General features: G+C 48.1%; 1 protein-coding gene across 3 annotated transcripts in view; it reads right to left on the bottom strand.

The window, feature by feature from the left end:
* DVL1 (dishevelled segment polarity protein 1) overlaps window positions 1-19,384 on the bottom strand; it is an 83,705-nt gene extending 64,321 nt beyond the window's left edge. For all 3 annotated transcript variants that reach the window (XM_080563885.1, XM_080563884.1, XM_080563886.1), the window contains exon 1: window positions 18,888-19,384. In XM_080563885.1, the coding sequence (XP_080420011.1) occupies window positions 18,888-19,057 (170 nt within the window). In that variant the 5' untranslated portion in view covers window positions 19,058-19,384. The remainder of the gene's footprint in view (window positions 1-18,887) is intronic.
* Between the last annotated feature and the right edge of the window lie 40 nt (window positions 19,385-19,424).

A 19,424-nucleotide genomic window follows, 5' to 3' on the forward strand; every position in this document is an offset into this window, starting at 1 on the left:
AGTCCTGCCAACAAGCTCCTGGTGAACATGACAAAATCCCTTCCATGTGCCAGCCTCCGGTGATTCCTGTCCTTGCTCCTTTCCTTTTGCTCAGCTGCAGTGGAAGCTCTCCAGAGCAAGGACCACCTCCTTGCTAGGAGCTGACATCGTGCCCCACGAATCGTGTTGCCCACGCGGACCAGACCTTGCTGCCTTTTTTCAAGCATAAAGAGCAAGTGCGATTCATCCGGCAACTCGACGGACGAGGAGAAGCCAGACCAGCCAAAGGTGTTCCCAAAAAAGCTGTTCCCATCAAGGAGATGCCTCCTAAATCCCAGTCCCTACCCCGCAGCACCCAGGAGCCCCTCCTGCCTCGAGGAAAATCCCAGTTCCTCCTGCACTGCCTGCTTTGAGTCGCACAAACCGAAGTCAGCTTGGCACTAAAAATGCAAAGCTGCCCTGCAGCAAAGGATAATTCACAGTAGCATTATCTTCAATTCACTGGCTTACTGTTAATTTGGGCTGAACGGCGGGGGGGGGAGTGTTAGCAAAGACAAAAATAAGCAGATGACAAATTTGCTTATTAACCACATTGAACAAGGGATGTATTTAAAAAAAAAAACGTAAGGAGGGAGGGGGGATGAAAAGCGGGATGTGAAAGAAGCAGGCGCTGGAACAGCATGGCTAATGTCAACCATGAAATGCAACCCCTGCTGGGACAATTTGAAAGACAGAGGAGGCAGGCTTTTTAGCATTAACTGTTTGATTGCTCCGCTTCAGATGCATCTATCTGGTATCACATGAGGAACAGGACTTCCATTTACCCTGCAGATCATTCTCACAAGCTCCAGACTTGAACTAGCACTGAGGACAACAAATAAACTCACTCCGCTCTGGAAACTACTCTGCTGACTCACAGTTGATCAAGACACACCGCACAAGAGACACCGGGAAACAAATAACATACCCAAGAGCCCTTAATGCTCCAGCTACGCATTTACACAAGCTTTCAGGCCATTATTTGGTTTACCTTTATTCCAAATACTCAAAGCTCTGTGGAAGGCACGTTCTGTCCCATTCCGGGATTAGCTTCTAGTCCCACTAAAGCCAGCGAGGATTTCTGCATAGGCTGAAATAAGGAACTCGTCGAGCACGTCTGCGAGTATTGCACTTGCTCAACAATCTGCAATGACAACACGTCCCCATGACATCAGAAATCCAGCCTCTCCCTCCAATTCAACAGCTTTGCACCTCTGGTTAGAAACAAGGCGGCTGGTCCAGAGGCTCCCGAGGACTGGCGTTCTCTGCGACACCCGGGTCCTGCCAGCACCTGCTACCGCTGAGCAGCTTCCTTCCTCGGAAAGAGCAAGGTGTAATTAGTGCCGGACACGTCTGTGCAAATTCTTGCCTAATAAGGACAAATGTCAGGCATCCTTACTGCCTTCCCATCCCGGCGCTCGTTTCGTTTTGTTCCACTTGCTGCTCCTTTCTTCAGGTCTTTCATAGAACCAGTAAGGTTGGGAAGACCTTCGAGATCTTCAGTTTGGGTCTAGAGCTGAAACAGGTCATGAACTACAAGTAGAAATAAACATTTAAAGAGCAGCCCCCAAAAACCTTGCAAACCCACTCCTTCAGTAGCTCCATTCTTTCTGCATTGGCAGATTATTTTTATTTATATAATTTTAAGAATTGCATCGCAGTAGTAAATTCAATGGGATCACTGCCCAGGTACAAGGGGAACGATCCCTGAAGCCGATCCTTGCGAAGAGCTCCTGTTGCAACGACTGCCAGAAAGCAATGGGCGGGGATGGGAGAAAGAGCCTCTGCCTCCCAGCAGAGCAGAAGGGAAGGCATCGGATCAGGTACTGGGGTTTGCCCTGCTGCGCTTCCCTGAGTGCACGCTCCTGGGGTTTGTTAGTTCGCAGCAAGCCGGAGCTTACTGCGATTTAGAAGCTCTCGCAAATGGGAACTGAAACACAAAGGATAAAACCTGGTGTTTACGAGATTCCTAGGCATGCAATTTCACTATGTTTACCGTCTCCTCCAAAGGCACAACTCATGTACATAAATTAAGCCAGGCACAAGTTTAACTGGTTGTAATATCAGGGGCTAGATCACTTACTCAAGGTCACATTCATAGTAGCTGGAAGAGATAAAAATGGAAATGGGACCTCAAATCCCAAACCAATGCCTTAACCATGCGGCCATTCTTTTCCTCACACTGCAGAGGGAAGGAGAAGTCATTCAAAGACCACGGGTTTCAAGTGGGATTTAAATAACAAAACTCTTATTTCGAGACAATTTTCAAATCTATCTGTTCCTTTCCAACTTTATGCAATGAATGTTTGGTTTTAAAAGCTGATGAAAGCTGTTGTCTCAGTTCCCCACAGTAAGACAGCAGCTAACAACAGTATTTGTGCGGTCGCTCGCTGAGGATTTCCCAAATGGATCTACTGCTACACCTCAGAACTCAGAAACGCAGAGGCAGGCTAAAAATATACATACATATATTGCTGAACAACTTCTATAGGACGCTTCTTCCGAAATCTGAGATACCCTAAAAAGCAGCATTATGCAAACCTAGCAGCTCTCCAGAACAGGGGATGGAGCCCCTCAGCACACGGATTTATGGAAATATATTATATAGTTACAGGGCTGCACAGCTTCTAAGTCCTCAGCAGGCAGAGAAGTCGGGGCTTTCTGCTAGGAAAAGCTCGAGCCCCTGATTGACACCCAGAGATTCACACGCCATTTGTTCCTGCGCTGCCAGCTCTGTGCAGGAACAGCATGTCTTCTTTGTCTCCTCCTTTCCTAATCATCTGGATAATTACTATTGAAATTAACAGGAAATATTCACGGGACGCGTGGAATCAAAATATTTTTCTTCGTGCCAGATAGCTTTCCCTACAGCTGCAAGGTGTCGTTGTAAAAAAGAAATAACAGCACCGTCCCTTTCTGATCCCCTCCTGCCAACGGCAGAGGGGTTACCAGCACCGAAGGGGCCTTCTGTACCTGAAAAGCAAACCAAAGCCACCACTTCCATTTTCTGTAGAGCCACATGGCACTGTGGCTCTACAAAATCGGTGACCATTAGTGCTCCACTGCAGGCATCCCAATAACTAATGTCGTATCTCAAGCCCCTAGCTCTGGTCGCACCGTGCTAGTTCACAATTTTGTGGGTGAGGACTGCCCTCGGACACCTGTCAGGATGGATGATGACTGTTTATTTTGCTGTCGTGGGGGAACGCTGTCATTTCAGTAAGGTATCTAATAGCAACCTCTGCCTTCGTTAGGAATAACATTCCCTCGAGTTCAAACAATACATAATCAGCAACAAAGCAGACGTAGCTAGGATGCCAGAACCCGTAATCAGGAAGAGAAAAAGCAAAGTGGGAGAGGAAGGGGAAAGAAATGTCACTTCTCCCCCCCGTGCGCACATGAAAGAGGTTTGATTAGATTAGCTACACTGTGCATTTGCTAATTGCCTCTCAGTGTAAGATTAGCTGTAGCCAAATTTTGTTATCCTAGGTAATCAGGACGAGATGCGCACAATGACGAATTACCCCGAACAGCGAGTCTTCGTAGGCAGTTCACACCAAACAGCAAACACGAACACCCAGTGTCCTCAGAAAATCCCCCTTACAGGAAGCCAAGGTACGGACTTGTGCAGACACACCCCAAATTGCACTCTTTGGGATCACGGAATCATAGCAGCAAGACAATCTGGACAAGAGGGAATGGCCTCGAGTTGTACCAAGGGAGGTTCAGGTTGGAAATTAGGACACATTTCTTCCCAGATGGAGTGGTCAGTAGCCCAGGGGGTGGTGGAGTCACCGTCCCTGGGGGTGGACGTGGTGCTTAGGGACATGGTTTAATGGGTGACACTGGTGGTAGGGGGGTGGTTGGACCAGATGACCTCGGAGGTCTTTTCCAACCCTAACGATTCTATGAAAGCCAACGTTTAAATGCTGAGCTGACAACCTGCACTTCTGAGGACTTCTCTCTTCCTCTTTTCCAAGGAGTGGGATTACCAGAACCTAAGGAACCGGGCACTGGTCTAGAAGCCAAGATTTCAGGAGCCCATGTGCACGTGCAGGGTGAAGATCTCATGGATCCTAGACGTATACTTATCCCTTAATTCCCTAGACCAGCTTGGGAAAAGAGCTTTGCCTTCGAGCATTTTCTTAATAATATTTTTCATCTGTCAGTGAGGAAGTGGATTTAATAGCAGCCACAGAGCAGCTCTTCAAAACTTTCCCTCTGAACGGATTTGCTGCAGTGGGAAATGGCCAGATCTAGGTCTACCCCAACCAGACCCCAACTTCTCTACTCCAGCACCCATTTTTTTTCCTCGTTTCGGATGCAAAGATATTCACAGTTCCCAACCAGAAAGCATTTACCCCAATTCTAACCTCAATTCTTTGGTTAAACATGAAGAAGTTCGGTAACATTCCCAACATTACCTCCTATTGGAGACCAGCTGAAGCACTCAGTGTGTGCCGAAGATCAGCCAGCTTGCCCTCAGGACAGAGGAGACAGAGCAAATTTTTGCAACAGACAACAAGAAGAGGTGACAGCTGTACTCTTCTCACCTCTCAAGTAAAATTTTCCATCTCTAAATTGGTGCCAAAATACATTAACCTCATCAAATAAACATATACTGTAGGACAGAGAGATTACGCGATACATCCCAGGAGACACAGCGAGACAGGCATAAAGGGAGGCAACACTTCGAGCTCTCCAAGCCTCCACAGAAAGATGCATGCACACAACTCATACCAGACAGAATCGTTGTGGATGCACCAGTACAGACAGAGCTGAATTAAAACTGACTTCTCAACTGAGGAGGAAAGAGGTTTTTAAGAGGAATATATGCTCAACCTCCATGAAGCTTCTTTTCGCATGCAAAAACTGCACCAAAACGCAGCTTTCAAACGAAAGCCAAGTCTGCACCGACGGCAGAGTGAGGTCTCGCGATGCCAAGCCTCTACGTGCAAAGCCATCGATGTTAACAGCAGCAGGAACCTCAGTCAATTAATTCTCGTGTACAAAGATGCTGCCCAGGCTGCCAAGGTTGCTGTGACAGAAAAAAAAAATGGAAAAAACCACAGCTTTAATCAAGGTGCACTGTGTAAGTACATGGAACAGCACAAACCCAGAGTTAAAAGGCCATCTTACAGGCAAAGCCACTGCACATGAACACCAGGAAAGCGCCATCCTTAAAAAACTTGTTCCTTAAAACCCTTAAAAGCCATGTTCCCATTCAGGTGAGCAGCTGAGTAGCCACCCTCTGCCTGCAGCAGAGACACACTCCCACCCAAATCAGAAATCCCCCCATGACTAGGCATGGTCTTCACTGTTTTCACTGCTGTCAAAGCCAAGAATGTCGATCCTCGCTTCACCCACATGGTAAGAAAGAGCCAGAGCACTGTGCAAGAAGGAGTTGCCATCTCCTTCACAAATGATGGAAGAGGCAAAAGTACATCTGATACCCAGATGATGCGTAGCAAGGGTTAAGGTGAAGGGGTTCTCTTATTCCCTCAGGTGTTTCACCGCAACAGCTGAAATGCTGGATTTCTTCCCATCCTTAGTGGCACATTGTAACCTGGGTGGAATTTCCTCCCCAGAGATTTTCACAACGCTTCATCTCACCAAGGCCACAGAAACAACCGAAAGCCATCATTATTCCCCCAAGCAAACCCCATCTCAGTGACTTCCATTTAACGTGGAGATAACCCACAACACAACCATGGGCAAATATTTAGGCCATTCCTTCCTCAAGCGCTGTAAATTCCTCTGTGTTTGCTCAGCAGCTTGTCTCAACTGATTACAGTCCCCGGCAGAAATTGGAGGACAAGCCTCCAGTAGTCTGCGCTGAGAACTGTGACCCCAGAGCAGCATCAGCAAAATCACCGGGCACATCCTCCCCCTTTCCCAACGTGCTCATTAAACCATGAGTTGGTGCTTAATTGATCTAGAAAACGCCATTCTAGCGGCAGGCCAAGCCAAACGTCCTTCTCTAAAAAAGTGAACAGTGACTGGATGGGAAAAGCACAGCCTAAAAAAAATATATATATATAAATATATAAAAGCTTTTACGTCACGTGCACACTTAAAACCTTCTCTTGGCCCAAAAACTGAACAGAGATGAAGGGCAGAGGAAGACCAGAGACCTGCATGCCCACACCACACCCCCCTGCCCTCCACCTCAGCGATGATATTCCTGAGACTCATTCGGCATTTTGCAGCTCAGAGGGGAGTGTATTTTCACTGTATTATGTGCTCACATAAACACGCACGTAGAGGACAAAGGAATCGGACCAGAACATCCTGCAGACACACAGATGGTTACAGGTACCTCTTTCTCCCTGTAGAAGCAAGGATGACTAACAAAAGGGCTATGCATTTTTACATGACACTGTATTTCCACTGGAAAAGCCAGTTATCTGTTCACAAACCGATGAAAGTTTCAGCCCAAGGGGTAACTTCCACCTTGAGGTTATTATCATAGAACAAGAAAAAATTCATATCTAAAAGGGTCTTCTCAGGAGCTACCTGGATGCAGCCGTTGAATTCACGAGTTATCTGGAGAGCAGAGTCGGCCTCTTCATATTTTTCTCCAGGAGGTTCATCCATCTGCCAATTTTTGGAGGGTGTGTAAGGAGAGGCATTTTTGTGCTTGTGTACTCTCAAAGTAAAAGAGGGCCAGAAAACAGTGGGAGCTGCCATGAACTCAGAGGAAAAAAAAAACATGTTACTATCACCAGATGCTCCTTCCTTGAGAATCCCTCTTAGGAATTTGTCTTTAACATGGTGAAATGTTGATTCATGATGAGAAATTATCTTCCAAAATACTTCAACAGGCTGGTTAGGAACTACATCTAACACCGTTCTGCAGCATGCAGAAGATCTGGGCACGTCTGAAGCTAACCTAAAGTAAAGTCTACGTATCGTGGTGGCGTAGCACGCAGAGGTAAAGCCCTGGGCTTACACGCACGCCGACACGGCATGCTTTAAGAGCAGGCTTTCTCGGTTCTGTTTTTTCACGGGGTCAGTGAAAAAGGTACGGATATGGTTTGAGAAGGGAAGATGAGACTGAGTGTTGTTCTGCAGGGAAGGGACGTTTTTACAACTCCAAATAATTTATTATCAGCAACAAGCTCTTCAGCAGATATTTTGATTCAATTACCATCCGGCTTCTAATTGCTGTAATGGCTTTGTGAGCTGAACAAACAACGCAGACACGTTTAAAAGCACCACTGCCTGCATTCACTGCTAAACCTTTGAACAAAAGAAAAACGAGGCATACAACCTGTCTTGAAACTCTCGAATAAGCAAGCGAGACCGCATTTCTGAACATTAATGGTGAGCTGCTGGGGACTGGTTCTCCTCTGACTTCCCGGGAAGCAGCCAGACCTACCCTGCATGATTATGAAAAAACAACACACACTGCTGGGACAGGAAAAACAGACAAGTTGAATCATCTGCCCAGATTCAGCACCCCAGCCAAGTGAATAAAAGCAAACACAGATTAAACAAACAGTAAAACTGATATTAGAGATTGTCAAGAAAACTTTCCTCCCCCTTTTCATTTTCCTAATCCACCTACTCAGTGTATCTGCTCTGAAAACAGTTCTCTGGAACCGGGGTCACACATACTGCAACCTTGCAAAATCCTTCACAAATGGCTGTGCTTAAACCAAATCTAAGTATGTTTTTCTCATTAGCTACATGGAGAGGGATTTCAAAATGCTGCCTACCGAGGGCCGCAGGACTCTGACATTTACTCAAGACTACCAGAGCAGAGGATTCACTTACAGACGAATCCCTTCTCGCAAGAGTATCTTAATTACTTACCCCAATGGTATCCAGTAATATCACAATTAGAGCACATAAAGCAGGCATTTAGCAAAAGATGAGGCTGTTTTCTTCATAAATAACATAGCCAAAGAAAAGACATGATCCTGGATATTGTAAGTAACTGTCCAATGAACTGCACCAGGAAAGCTTTCTGCTCAGTACAATACAGTAGTTTACAGACTTCAGCTTTAGTAAACCGCACGGAAAAAAAAAAAGCAAAAAGAATGCAAACAACAGAGCCAATTGGGAGAAACTGTGAGGCATAAGAAAGCTTAAAAAATAATACTATACGACTGAGGAATATTGATGTGTTTCAATTCCGTGCCGTGTCCTGTTTCACCAGAGGCCATTCACCTCATCTCCATTATTCAGTACAGCCAAGCCACCCAAAACATTCAAACAAAGGATGGGAAACAGCACCACATGCTCCGTATACAACAGGCTGAGCCCTGTCAGGAGCAGGGCAAAGCTAGATTTCAAGGAACAAAGGACAAATTAAGTCTATCTGCAGCCATCAGTTGCTGAAAGGACGCTATCGCTGTTTGTGCCTTCTCAGGTTCTCCTCGGGCGTTTCAGCACGAGGTGCTCAGCATTGCTCCGGTTTGTACAGATGTCAAAGCAAAAAAAACCCTCCAAACTTACTCGCTGACCTCAGGATCATCTGGTGCAGACAGAACAAAGCTGGCTTTACCTCCAGTGCGCACAAAATAGGTGCTCAAGTCACTCAAATCGTGATCGGGCCATCTTCCTTCTCCCACTAAGACAGAAAATAGGAACGAAACTCTTCTAGCTCCTGACTTTACTCAGGAAGTTTCGTACTTGCCACTTAGCTTCCTCTCTCTGACTTTCTTCCCAAACAGACCCCAGAAATCTCTGCGTAATAACCTGTGTGAAGGGCTGCACCGGGTGAGGCAGCACCGTCATTTGGAGCCGTCAGCTGATTCTGGTGGGTTCTCTTCCAGTAACGTAGGGCACGGTAAGAGAGGTAGGAGCCTGCTGAGAAAGGGGATCAGGGCTTAATGGCTTTAAGATATTTGATCTTAATTGACTTTGGATAGGACCGGACACCAACACCTCTTATGCTGCTTAAAGTCTCAAGGACAATGCTGCTCCTTTTCAGCTTACCATAAACACAGAGAGAAAACATCCGCCTCTGTGCTGCAGAAGCTTCAAGTAAATTCAGATCAGAAAAGCTTGCCGTGCTGCAAACACGAGCTGAAAAAGTCATGCACCACAAAAGGAGATGCTTCCTTCGGAATACAAGCTTCAACCTTCCTCATTTCAAAGGCTGTAACAGGCTGTAAACACAGTTCATTGCTGAAATCGAAAATAATCGCCCCACACATGTTAAAATTGCACCAAGTAGCGTTAAAGGCAGTGCAATGGGGAGACTACAGAATACTGTGAGTTACCTGAGGTCTAGCACGTTCTCAAGGCAAATATCAGCTGCATAAAGGCACTGCTGGATGCTCTTACTCAACATTTATTTGCAATGAAAGAATTACAGTAAAACAGAGAGAATGTGAGAATTAGCCAGAACTTAAGGGGGGAAAAAATCATCGTTTGGAAGAATTTCACATAGAGATGAAGGCTGAAAGTCTACTGTTGATCGTATCAAGCACAACAACAACGCAGCTAATGAGCCAAATACACCGGAACCCCAACCGCTGTGGAAAAAAAAGAAAAAAAAGGAAGTAATTTTAATTATCAAGACTTCTAAATTGAAACAGCCCTCGTGATTCCTGAAAGAGAATTCTAGCAGTGAGGCCATACATGGAAAAATCACAACCTGCGTTTCCTAAACACCCCCCGGACAGCCGTTCCACCTAGCGCTGTGGCACAAGAGTCGAAATAAATGGTTGGGGCTCCCGACGGATCCTCTGGAGGTACTAATCATAAGGGTAATTGCTCAGGTTGCACAGAGTCACGGCAACACCTCTCAGACTGCACTTCAAGTGCGATCTCACATGCAAGCACGCACAAGGCTGTTTTCCAAAATGCCAGACATGTGCTTGAAGGCAAGCAGAATTCAAGGGGAAGGAGCCTGCTGGACTCAGCTCAACTCTACCATGGAAATCTTCACAGGTTTTAATACTGCACGTAAATGAATTCCTGAATTCAAAATTGTAATCTATTTCGTTGCTATTTATGGTCGATTCCTAAGAGCTGAATGTGGATCTCCTCCTGGTGCCTGGCTGCCTGCTCATTCTCCTGTGCCAGTCCAGAATGGTGATAATCTTTCAAAAAACATTATTAATAAATCCCATTTAATTCAAGCCACTTCACAGGCCAATTTTCATTAGCAAGTTCACAGATAAGTTGCCGAACTTGAATCCTATCGAGATGGTTAATGCTCCCAGCAGCCGTACAGGCTGGGTGTATGCCGAAGCCTGAGCACTGGAAGAAAAAAAAAGAGAGGAAAAAAAAAAGTGCACACAGTACGGGGAGGGTTTCATTAAACGAACAGTAGTAAACTTGTTTTTCTAACTTGTCCCACTGCAGATCACTAGCCACAGGAAGCAGACCAAACCTGATGTATCCCTTTAGCATGTTTTCATAGCATTAGCTTTTAATAAATATAACGTACTCCACCCTCGGAGCAGAGCAGTCCTCAGGTTCCAGCAGAAAAAGTGGTTGTTTTAAGTATTTAAATTACATTACAGTAGGGACTTTAAAATAAGCAGCGACTTGTACTGTAGACAGCTATCAGAATCAGCCTGGCAAAATATGTGTAAGCTAACCCAGTGTGGTTACAAAGCCTGGGCTTTGGGGGCTGTTAGCCTGGTGTTCCCGTACATATTTTTGTTATTTGCACTACAATAGTGCTTTCTGATGTCAGCAAACAGGACAGCACCACAGCACCGGCTGCTGTACGAATACACGCAGTAGGAAGCACAGCCTCTTTATAAACAAACAGCTTTATAAATTTCAGCAGAGAAAAAAGGGAAAAACCTCGGAGAATAAAGCCTGTTCTCATTAGGCAAGCGGCTAACACCGGCCCCAGTTCAGCGCTGCATTTCTGCAAGCCCAAGCACTCTGCCGAGTCCAAGCCGACAGCTGTGGCTCGGTGCCATTCCTTTTCTATTTCCCAAGTTCCAGTTCAGCGCCGCCCATTTTCTCCCACCGGTAACAGCACTCTGCGGCTTTCTGCAGGTATTGATGAGCCGTCCCCGCCGGCCCTAGGCGCCCTCCTTCCTCCTGACAGCCTCCGCGTGGTTGCTGTTGATGCAGATACTCAGCCCTAGGTACCTGGTCTTAGAAATCCCCATTTTCAGAGCGTTGCTACAGATTTAGCTGGTTGAATCAAGCTAAAACTTGGCCTTTATTTCCGAGCTCCTCCACGAACAGCAGACAAAGACTTCTGCAATGCTTACAGCACCGAAACCTGCAAGAGATCACGCCGAGTGCCACGAAAGCTGGAAGGAACCAGGACCCATCACCGCATGGTAAAGTCAGAGTCACCGTTCTCGGTTCTGTTCGCTGTCTCAAAGGACTAAGAAAAATCCCAGCATCTTCTGAACAAAACCTCTTCGCCTGTTTTTTTACATTATTTTTTTTTTAGGAAAGCCTTTATCAGAAAGGTTTATTCTCCTACCACCGCACTCATTGCAAGCTTCACGTTCACGCCTGCATTGCTCACGGGACAGAATAATCCACGTGGAAACTGGCTGAAATTCAGCGAAACGCTGAGGCTTGGTGACTTCAGCAGGCTCGGTGCCAGGCAGAGCCGCCACCTACCTCGCCACGCGGCCTCGGCCCCAAAGCAGAGCGGGCAGCAGCAGGGGAGGAGGGTCACAAAGCTGAGCCACGGGCCGTAACGTGCCTTGCGTTCATTTCTCGGTCAGCCGTGCCTCTTTCCATCGCACGGAGCAGCTGCCCGAGCGTGACCTTAAGACAACTTTGACTATTATGCAATCCTTCCCTCCTAGCCTACAGACCAGCAAACGTGGCCAAAAAGGGCACAGGGAAAAAAAAAAAAAAACCTCTTTCAAAGGATCCCATTTGTTGCTCCATCTGTTCAAACACACTTGCCATCCAAAAGATATTTTCAGTAAATATGCCATAGGCATTTGCAAACCCGTATCTGGTACATTACCGTGGAAGCCCCGGTCCTTTTTAACCTCGTGTCCTAGTAAACTGCTGCCTTTTTTTCAGGCTAACTGTACCTCAGATGCCTCCGAACATCTACGAACTGACAAAGCCATGAGATAAGGGATGGGGGAGGCAGAGAGGGTTAATGCTGACAGGACGAATCTTCAGGAAGCCCAGCTTTGTTGGTTCTCCCTTCGTGGAACTTCTTCCAGAGCTTGGATCGTCGCGTTCACCTCGACATCCCCTGTCCGGTTCTTGTCCACACACCCGCCCTGTAGGTAGCGATCCCTCTGCCACAGAGCTGCCAAAATCATTCTCCTAACCCGCTATTTTTAGCGCGTGCCCCCCCTGCACGTTAGGCCACTGGCTCCGTATTTACTAATGGAAATGTGAACCACTTGCCTTCGCTTTATTCTGTTTTAAGAAGGCTGATCTCCTCCCTGACCTCCTACCGACCTCCCATACCATCCTGTCACCCGCTGTGGAGGTGGGCATCTGCTCGTGCTGCTCTTTAGTCCTGAGAGGAAAAACCACCAGCAAAAACACCTCGTTAAGCTCCCTGCTGCAGTAACTACCAAAAAATAAACCTCCAAAAAACCTACGCCCTGGCTATTATACAGCACGGCAGAGTCCATCCAAAAGGCAGAACCCTACCTGTAAGACACTTGTGCCCCGAGTGCTGCCCTGTCCCTGAAGGAGCACGCCAACAGCTCTCCAAGCACACGGCTCGGCCCCAAGGGCTGGGCTTTGCTAGCGCGGAGCCTGGAACTGCTGCAGCATCGGATGGATGGAGAACAGGCAGGGATAAGGCTTCCACGTTTTTGTCCAATGTTCCTTTGCCTGGGGGATTTTTACAGCTGCTTTCCTCGTTAAATTCCACGAGAGCAGAGGTCTGCGAATGTGCCGTGTCAGGCAACTTTCTGTTTTCTAGGTGATGCACATCCCATGTCCAAACAGCACTTCAAGCAGCAGCCTTCTAAGCCTCATCTATAAATAGGCAACTCTTACCTCACTTCTCCCCATGAAAAATATGCTGAGATGGGTGGGTTTTTTAATGCCTTGTCTCTAAAAGCCTTCCCACTGATTAAGCTGCTCTGGATCTCCACAACCAGACATAGCTCGATCAGGCTCCTGCTTCTCAGCTCGGACTCTTTTAAGGGTAAGGGTAAAAACAGAAATTTTAATTCCAAACCCAAACTGGATTCCTCCTGCTTCAAATCACAAGTGCTTGCTAATTTCCAATGCACTGAGTCCCAAGAAAAGTAATTCCTGTGCAAGAAACAGCTGCACCTAAAAGTACAGTGTAAAAGGAAGTTCTTTTGCTGATACCAAAGGAATGCCTAAAAAGCCACTCCTCAAAGTGCTCCCTGAAGAAGCATCACGAACAGAATATCAGTCCGCACAACGGAAAGAATGAGGGCCTGAACCTCACCCAGGAGGATGGCAGAACAGACATCCTCCTTTGGTACGGAGCACGCTTTTAAGACGGAGCTGTCCTTCCTTCGAGTCTCACGCTGGAGTCGTGGCACCCTGCATCGACCACAGAATGAAATCTCAAAGCTAAAAAACTGAGTTAAAACTCCTGGGAATGCCTGGACAACAGGCATTTAGAATCCTGTATTTCTTGAGTTAATGACAGTGCCTTGCAGTGCAATAAAGAAAAGCTCTGAAAATACTAAATATTTACGAGCAGACAGATAAGCTCATCTATTATGGGATGTGTCACACGGATTCATTATGAATCATTTGGATCCCACACAGTTTATGCAGCTGTCAGAGTTTCAGTCATGAGAGCCCGGGCGTCACAACCCATAGCCTTATTTTTAGCCGCATTCATTATCCGTCATTTTTCAATCATCAAAGAATCAACCAAATTGCATTATACATCATCGCGAGGACACGCAGCTGTAACCTTAGAACCAGCAGTTTCAGCGGTAGGAAGTAAGCTCTGCTCTCCTCCCCGGAGAGGAAAGAATCAGTCGCTGCGAGCAATGAAGGCAGCTGATGACACAGCTCCCCGTCCATAACCACGCAACACAAACAGCCCCTTCTCTAAATTTCGGCGCTGGCAGATCCTACCGCATTAGCAAGCCCGGTCCTGTAATGTCCCAGCTTAACTTCCCGGCGATGGGAATGAAAACAGAGCTACAAAGCACTTCCATGGGTCGAGTCCAAGTGGGAGCACAGTTAAGCAGGCTGCATCCTACAGATGACATCATTCCTACACAAAACAGAGGCCACGGGGAAGCCTGGGCTTGCAGAACGTGGACAGGTCCATCCCAGCAAGAGTCGGTGCAGGAATCACCACTGGGAATGAGATGGCACGGAAAGACGGTCTGCTATCAAAGGGACGCTGCCAGGAAAATCGAGGTGAAAGTTCCACATTAGAGCTATTTTCTACGGCTTTGCTGATAGTGAAATATTAACGCTGCAAGGCACAGCGGCAAATTAAAATGTAACCGAAGGCAGAAGGAAATTCACCACTCCTGCAGCTTTCTTCTCAGGCCCATTCCAAGAAGGAAAGCTGAAGGCAGGCCGGGAACCCAGCACAGGTACACGAGCACACAACTGCTCCGCGTTCACCGCACAGCTTGATGGGGCTCTGGGTGCACCTCCAGCTCCGTCCGATGGCAAGCAGCTCCGTCTTTCGAGGCTGGAAACAATTCAACGCATCCACTGTTTCTGAACGCCATTATTCACTGCATTATTTCAGGATCCAGGAAAGGCCGGGCCTTAATTACAACAACATGTGCAGCATTGCCGCGTCGGTTCCCGACCACTGCCTTCTCGAGGAGGCTCCGCTTCTCCAGGAAAACATTTGCTTTCCTAACACGAGAAGTGCTTTTCGCTCCATATTGGGCTCTGCGAGCCGCCCTGCCAAGCAGCAGCCAGCGTGCCAGATTGTCGCCGCGCGCAGCCACCGAGCAAGGCGAGGAACCAGGGGAGGGCACAACGCCGCATTTAAACCCCACGCGTTACCGTAGCCCACGTCTAAGCACCATTTACAGAACACACTGAAAAAAAAAAAAAAGCTGCTTTGGAGGACGTTTGCAGGCACATAAGGTAGAAATTAGACATACAATTCTCTTACGGTTAGTGGCAACTGCAGCTGTAATTACCTATTCGCAACGATCAGGAAGTCAGTTTGTAGACGAGATTATGAAAAAAAGCCCGTATTTACTATTAACGCTTGCTGAGACAGCCAAGATTGATATTAGATTTCTTCTAATCCCCTGATTTTCAGGAGTAATTGTCACAGAGGAACAAAAGTTCGCTTGACAAGTGAAACAGGAACAGAAATCTGACTGACAGCTCGCAAGAGCCACCCTCCAGAGAGCTACTCCTACAAAAACAAAATACCGAGGTTGGCAAGATGCGACCTAAAGACCATGAGCCTGTGGACAGGACGGAGCAAGAGAGGCTTCGCGCATCGGAGGAGATGCAGAGCAGGTCCTCACGCCAGTGCTGCCCAAGCAACAGGAGGCCAGAAGAAGGAGATGGTCCTTGCTAACAGAGAGCACGCAGGGACAAACACAGAGCTGAAATGAGGTTGTTCCAATTCATATCACCACATTTTTTCCTCAAGTTATGCCGTGTCCAGAATTGCTACCTAAAGCTTCAGTCCAAGAAGACCTCTTCTGGCTACTGGAATCATTCTCTGACGTGCCACCAAGCGCACAGACTCTTCACGAAGCCGTCAGCGTACAGCGGCCACTGTACCTGCCCAGAAAACTTCCAGGCAAATTCACATGCACCTCTGAATTCAGCTCAGAAAAAAACACCTACAAGACAGGGTTGTGTTAAAGTCCATGTGATTTGTCTGGAAAATCAGGCATGCTCTCTCTAACCTGGATTGTGGCATAAATTGAAAGTTGATCAAAATACTTGTGAAGATGCACGTAGAAGAGCCGTGGTTATCAATCGCACCTTCAGTCTGAGCACAGAGAAGCTGTTTTTCATGGGAATTAGAGACAAGCCTATCACAAGGTGATGCTTTATAACACTGGAAAGGTAAAAGATGCCAGGAACACCCTGAATACATCCAACAGCCATGGAAGGAGAACGAACTCCGATGTGGTTGTGCTGTTGTCAGCGCGGTGAAATAGTGCATCAGCTTTTTTATTATAAATCCGATTTTATTGTGGCTCGTAGCTCAGCTGTAAAAGTTTTATTGGAAGCCAAAAGCTAGTCGGAGAAGCTTGTATGTCAGTGAGGTTTACGCATAGGCCCCTGTCTTACAACCCACTCTGCCTAGATCTGGACCTCTGCCGCCAAAGAGCCACTGGTAAAGTTCGTGCTGAACTTTTGGAGGCTTTCAGCAAAGGGTTTAAAAGACAAGCGTGGAATTTTCACCTCTGCAAGTACCGCTCACGCAATATAGCTCTAATAAAAAATACAAATAATAATAAAATAAAACAGATGGTGACCACCTATTATCAGCAGTTGGAGGTCTTGGCTCTATCAGAAGATTAAAGCTAGAGAAAACAATCAAATAAATAGCGGAGCTCTGACAGCCAGAATAAATGCTCGGGGAGAAAAAGCAGGGCTTTATTTACTTTTACAGCTTAGCGAACATTTTAAAGTGATATAAGGTCACACACTGAGGCTAATTTTCTTTTGAAGCTTGTACTCCTATAGTGAGCCATGAAGCCCCGCACAAATCTCGCAGACGGAATTTACAAATGTTTGTATGTAGACATTTAGCAGGTAACATGCCAGGTGAGGTACGCAAACAGCACCAGAGTTACGTTCCTATTAGGTAGGACTCCACGTAAGGCAGAGCCATAACTCCCTTTAGCTCTTGTTTCACCAGATATACCTATTTACAGCTTTTTATGACAAGGGAGACCTCCCACGTCTCACAGGCTGCTGTATCCCTTCCAGTGATCCCTTTTCTAAGGCCAGCAGTAATACAACTTCCATAACAGCCCCCAGTGCTATCGAAAAAAAATGGTTTGGGTTACCAATTTCTTCCATCCTGCAGTTACTGCTACCCGTGCACCCTTGCCCAAAGCTTGTCCATTAGTACTTTTGAGGGACATAAAAATTAGGTATGATCTATATGACCAGGCAAGCTCAACATGAATTTACAGAGCATCCACCAGGCTCGCACTTTCACCTACCCCATGGTTACTCGTTCACCTGCCAGCATCCTACGAGGTCTTCTCCAGAATTTACTCTTTTTCAGTCTAATGGTTACAAATTTCTGTTTCCGACCCAATCAGTCCACATTCGGTTCCACGTTATCCGACTGCAGATCTGGACTGCGCACAGGCCACAGTCACCCTCCTCACAATCAGAAACTTGTTCGTGGAGTCATATTCGAGACCGCCGTTTAAATAAGAGAAGCAGAATTTACACGTCCTAAACCTAATCACCCATTTGCAGCGCTTTATCTTCCACCATCTCCATTTCCGTGACAAGGCAAGAACAAATCGTTTTTCCTTCAGTTTAGAGGCTAACAAGAGAATCCGTCACAGGATTTACATTGCAAACTCTGCTACCTGGTCAAAGATCAAGAACAGCCCAAACATCTTAGAGATGCCCCGGGAACATTCAGCATGCCTCGGCACAGTTACGTTCTTCCTCGTACCAAGTGTCTGTAGCAGTGGGAACGAGCACATACGCTGTCTCAACAAATCCATCACCCTTTATTGAGGCTGCACCACAAAAACATAGAGCTAGAATTTCTAAGCCTGCTGTAGGGTACGCGTCCCTGTCACTTGAGGGTGAAGGAGAAAAATTTATGAATAGACATTTTCAAAGACCTTATTTTGAAAACAAACAGTTTGTATAGTTGTTTCCCAAACTGTGTTTTCACAATCCCGAACAACAACAAGTCAACGCATGAACATTCCTCCAGCAGCATGCCAATACTAACAAATTGCCACATAAGAAATCCATGTCAACAAACAATATCCACATTCCATCGTGGATAAAACACAACAGAAAGGCTCCAGGTCTCACGGATAAGAAGAAGTCTACATGGCGTGGAAGGGGACGCTCGGGATGATGATGTATTTGACCAAACGCTACGTTGGCACCTCAATCGCAGCGATTATTTTAGGGTCAGGTCCGTATTAGTATTCCACGGACCTGCTCTCTTCTACTGGCAAGGCATTTAAATATGTAAAAATTGTCTTGCCAGTGACAGATGTGAGTACAAAGAGAAGCAATTTACTACAAAGGGATTAATACATTTTTGAAAGTTACTGTCTGGCAAGCTGTCAAACGGCTCTTTATTGGTTTATTTTACTACGACCATAGATAAGCCTGGTGGCACGCAAACCCACACTCGTGTGGGGACCACGGTGATGTGAAGGAGCCCCGGACCCCCCCAAAAACCAGTCCCGAGGCCAGTCTCGGGGGGTCGGGGCCGCTTCCAGGGGGCTCCGTCCCTCACCGCCGGGCTCTCCTCAGCTCCTCGCCCCGCCGGGAGGCCGCGGGCCGGGCCCGGCTGGGTGGCACCGCGCCGGGCTGCCAGGGCGGGGAGAAGCCGGAGCCTCGGTGGGGCTGAGGAAGGGCGAGGAGGAGGAGAAGGAGGAGGAGGAGGAGGAGAAGGAGGCGACCCCAGCGCCGGGCCGGCCGGGCCGCCATGTTAGCGGCGGCACCCGCCGCGTCCCCCCCCCGGGGCCTAGCGCCGAGCGGGCGCCGCAGTGCGCGGCATGGGGCGGCCGGGCCGGGCCGAGCCGGGCCAGACCCAACCCGGCCGGGGCTCGGATCCTCCCCCCCCCCCGGCCCCAGCTGAAGCCCCGCAGAGGAGGCGCCCTCCCGAGCAGGTGCTCGCTCCCTCTCCCCCAGCCCGGGGGCCAGAGGGAGGTTTAAAGCCCCGGCTGTCAGCGGCGAGGGGAGAAAAGGGAGGAAAGGCGGAGCAGAAATCGCCTGTCGCGACACGCGACACGCGCCGCGACACACGCACACACACCCCACGGGCCTTCCCCTCGCTGCCCACTCACCCGAAATCCTGGTCCATGGATTTGAAGAAGAATTTGTAGCTGTGCACCGGCCGGTTGCTGAGGACATTTTTAAAATCGGCCAAAGTGACTTTTTCCGGAGGGACGGGCAGCTTCACCAGATAAGGGGTTTCCTCTTCGTCTATGTGGTAGATTATTTTAGTCTCCGCCATGGGGAGAGGGCGGCAGGAGGAGGAGGAGGAGGAGGAGGAGGAGGTGGAGGAGGGCTGCGGGGAGCCGGCCGGGGGCCCCGCCGCCTCTCGGCTCCGCTCAGCGCCTGCAGCCCGCGGACAGGAAGGGAGCTGCGAGCTCCGGGGCCGGGGTTTGGCTCCCTGCACTGCTCTCTAGCTGCCCGAGCCGGGAACGGCAGCCCTCCGCCGCCCGCCCCGCCGGCATCCTCCCCGCCGGCCGCCGCTCGCCGCGCCGGGCAAGCGAGGGCCGGGGGGCGGCGGGGGGCGAGGGGCTGCGGGCAGGCCGCCTTCCTCCTCCTCCTCCTCCTCCTCCTCTTCTTCTTCTTCTTCCTCTTCTTCTTCCTCCTCC

Source organism: Anser brachyrhynchus (assembly GCF_964034855.1).
Source record: "Anser brachyrhynchus genome assembly, chromosome: 21".
Classification (NCBI taxonomy): Eukaryota; Metazoa; Chordata; class Aves; order Anseriformes; family Anatidae; genus Anser; species Anser brachyrhynchus.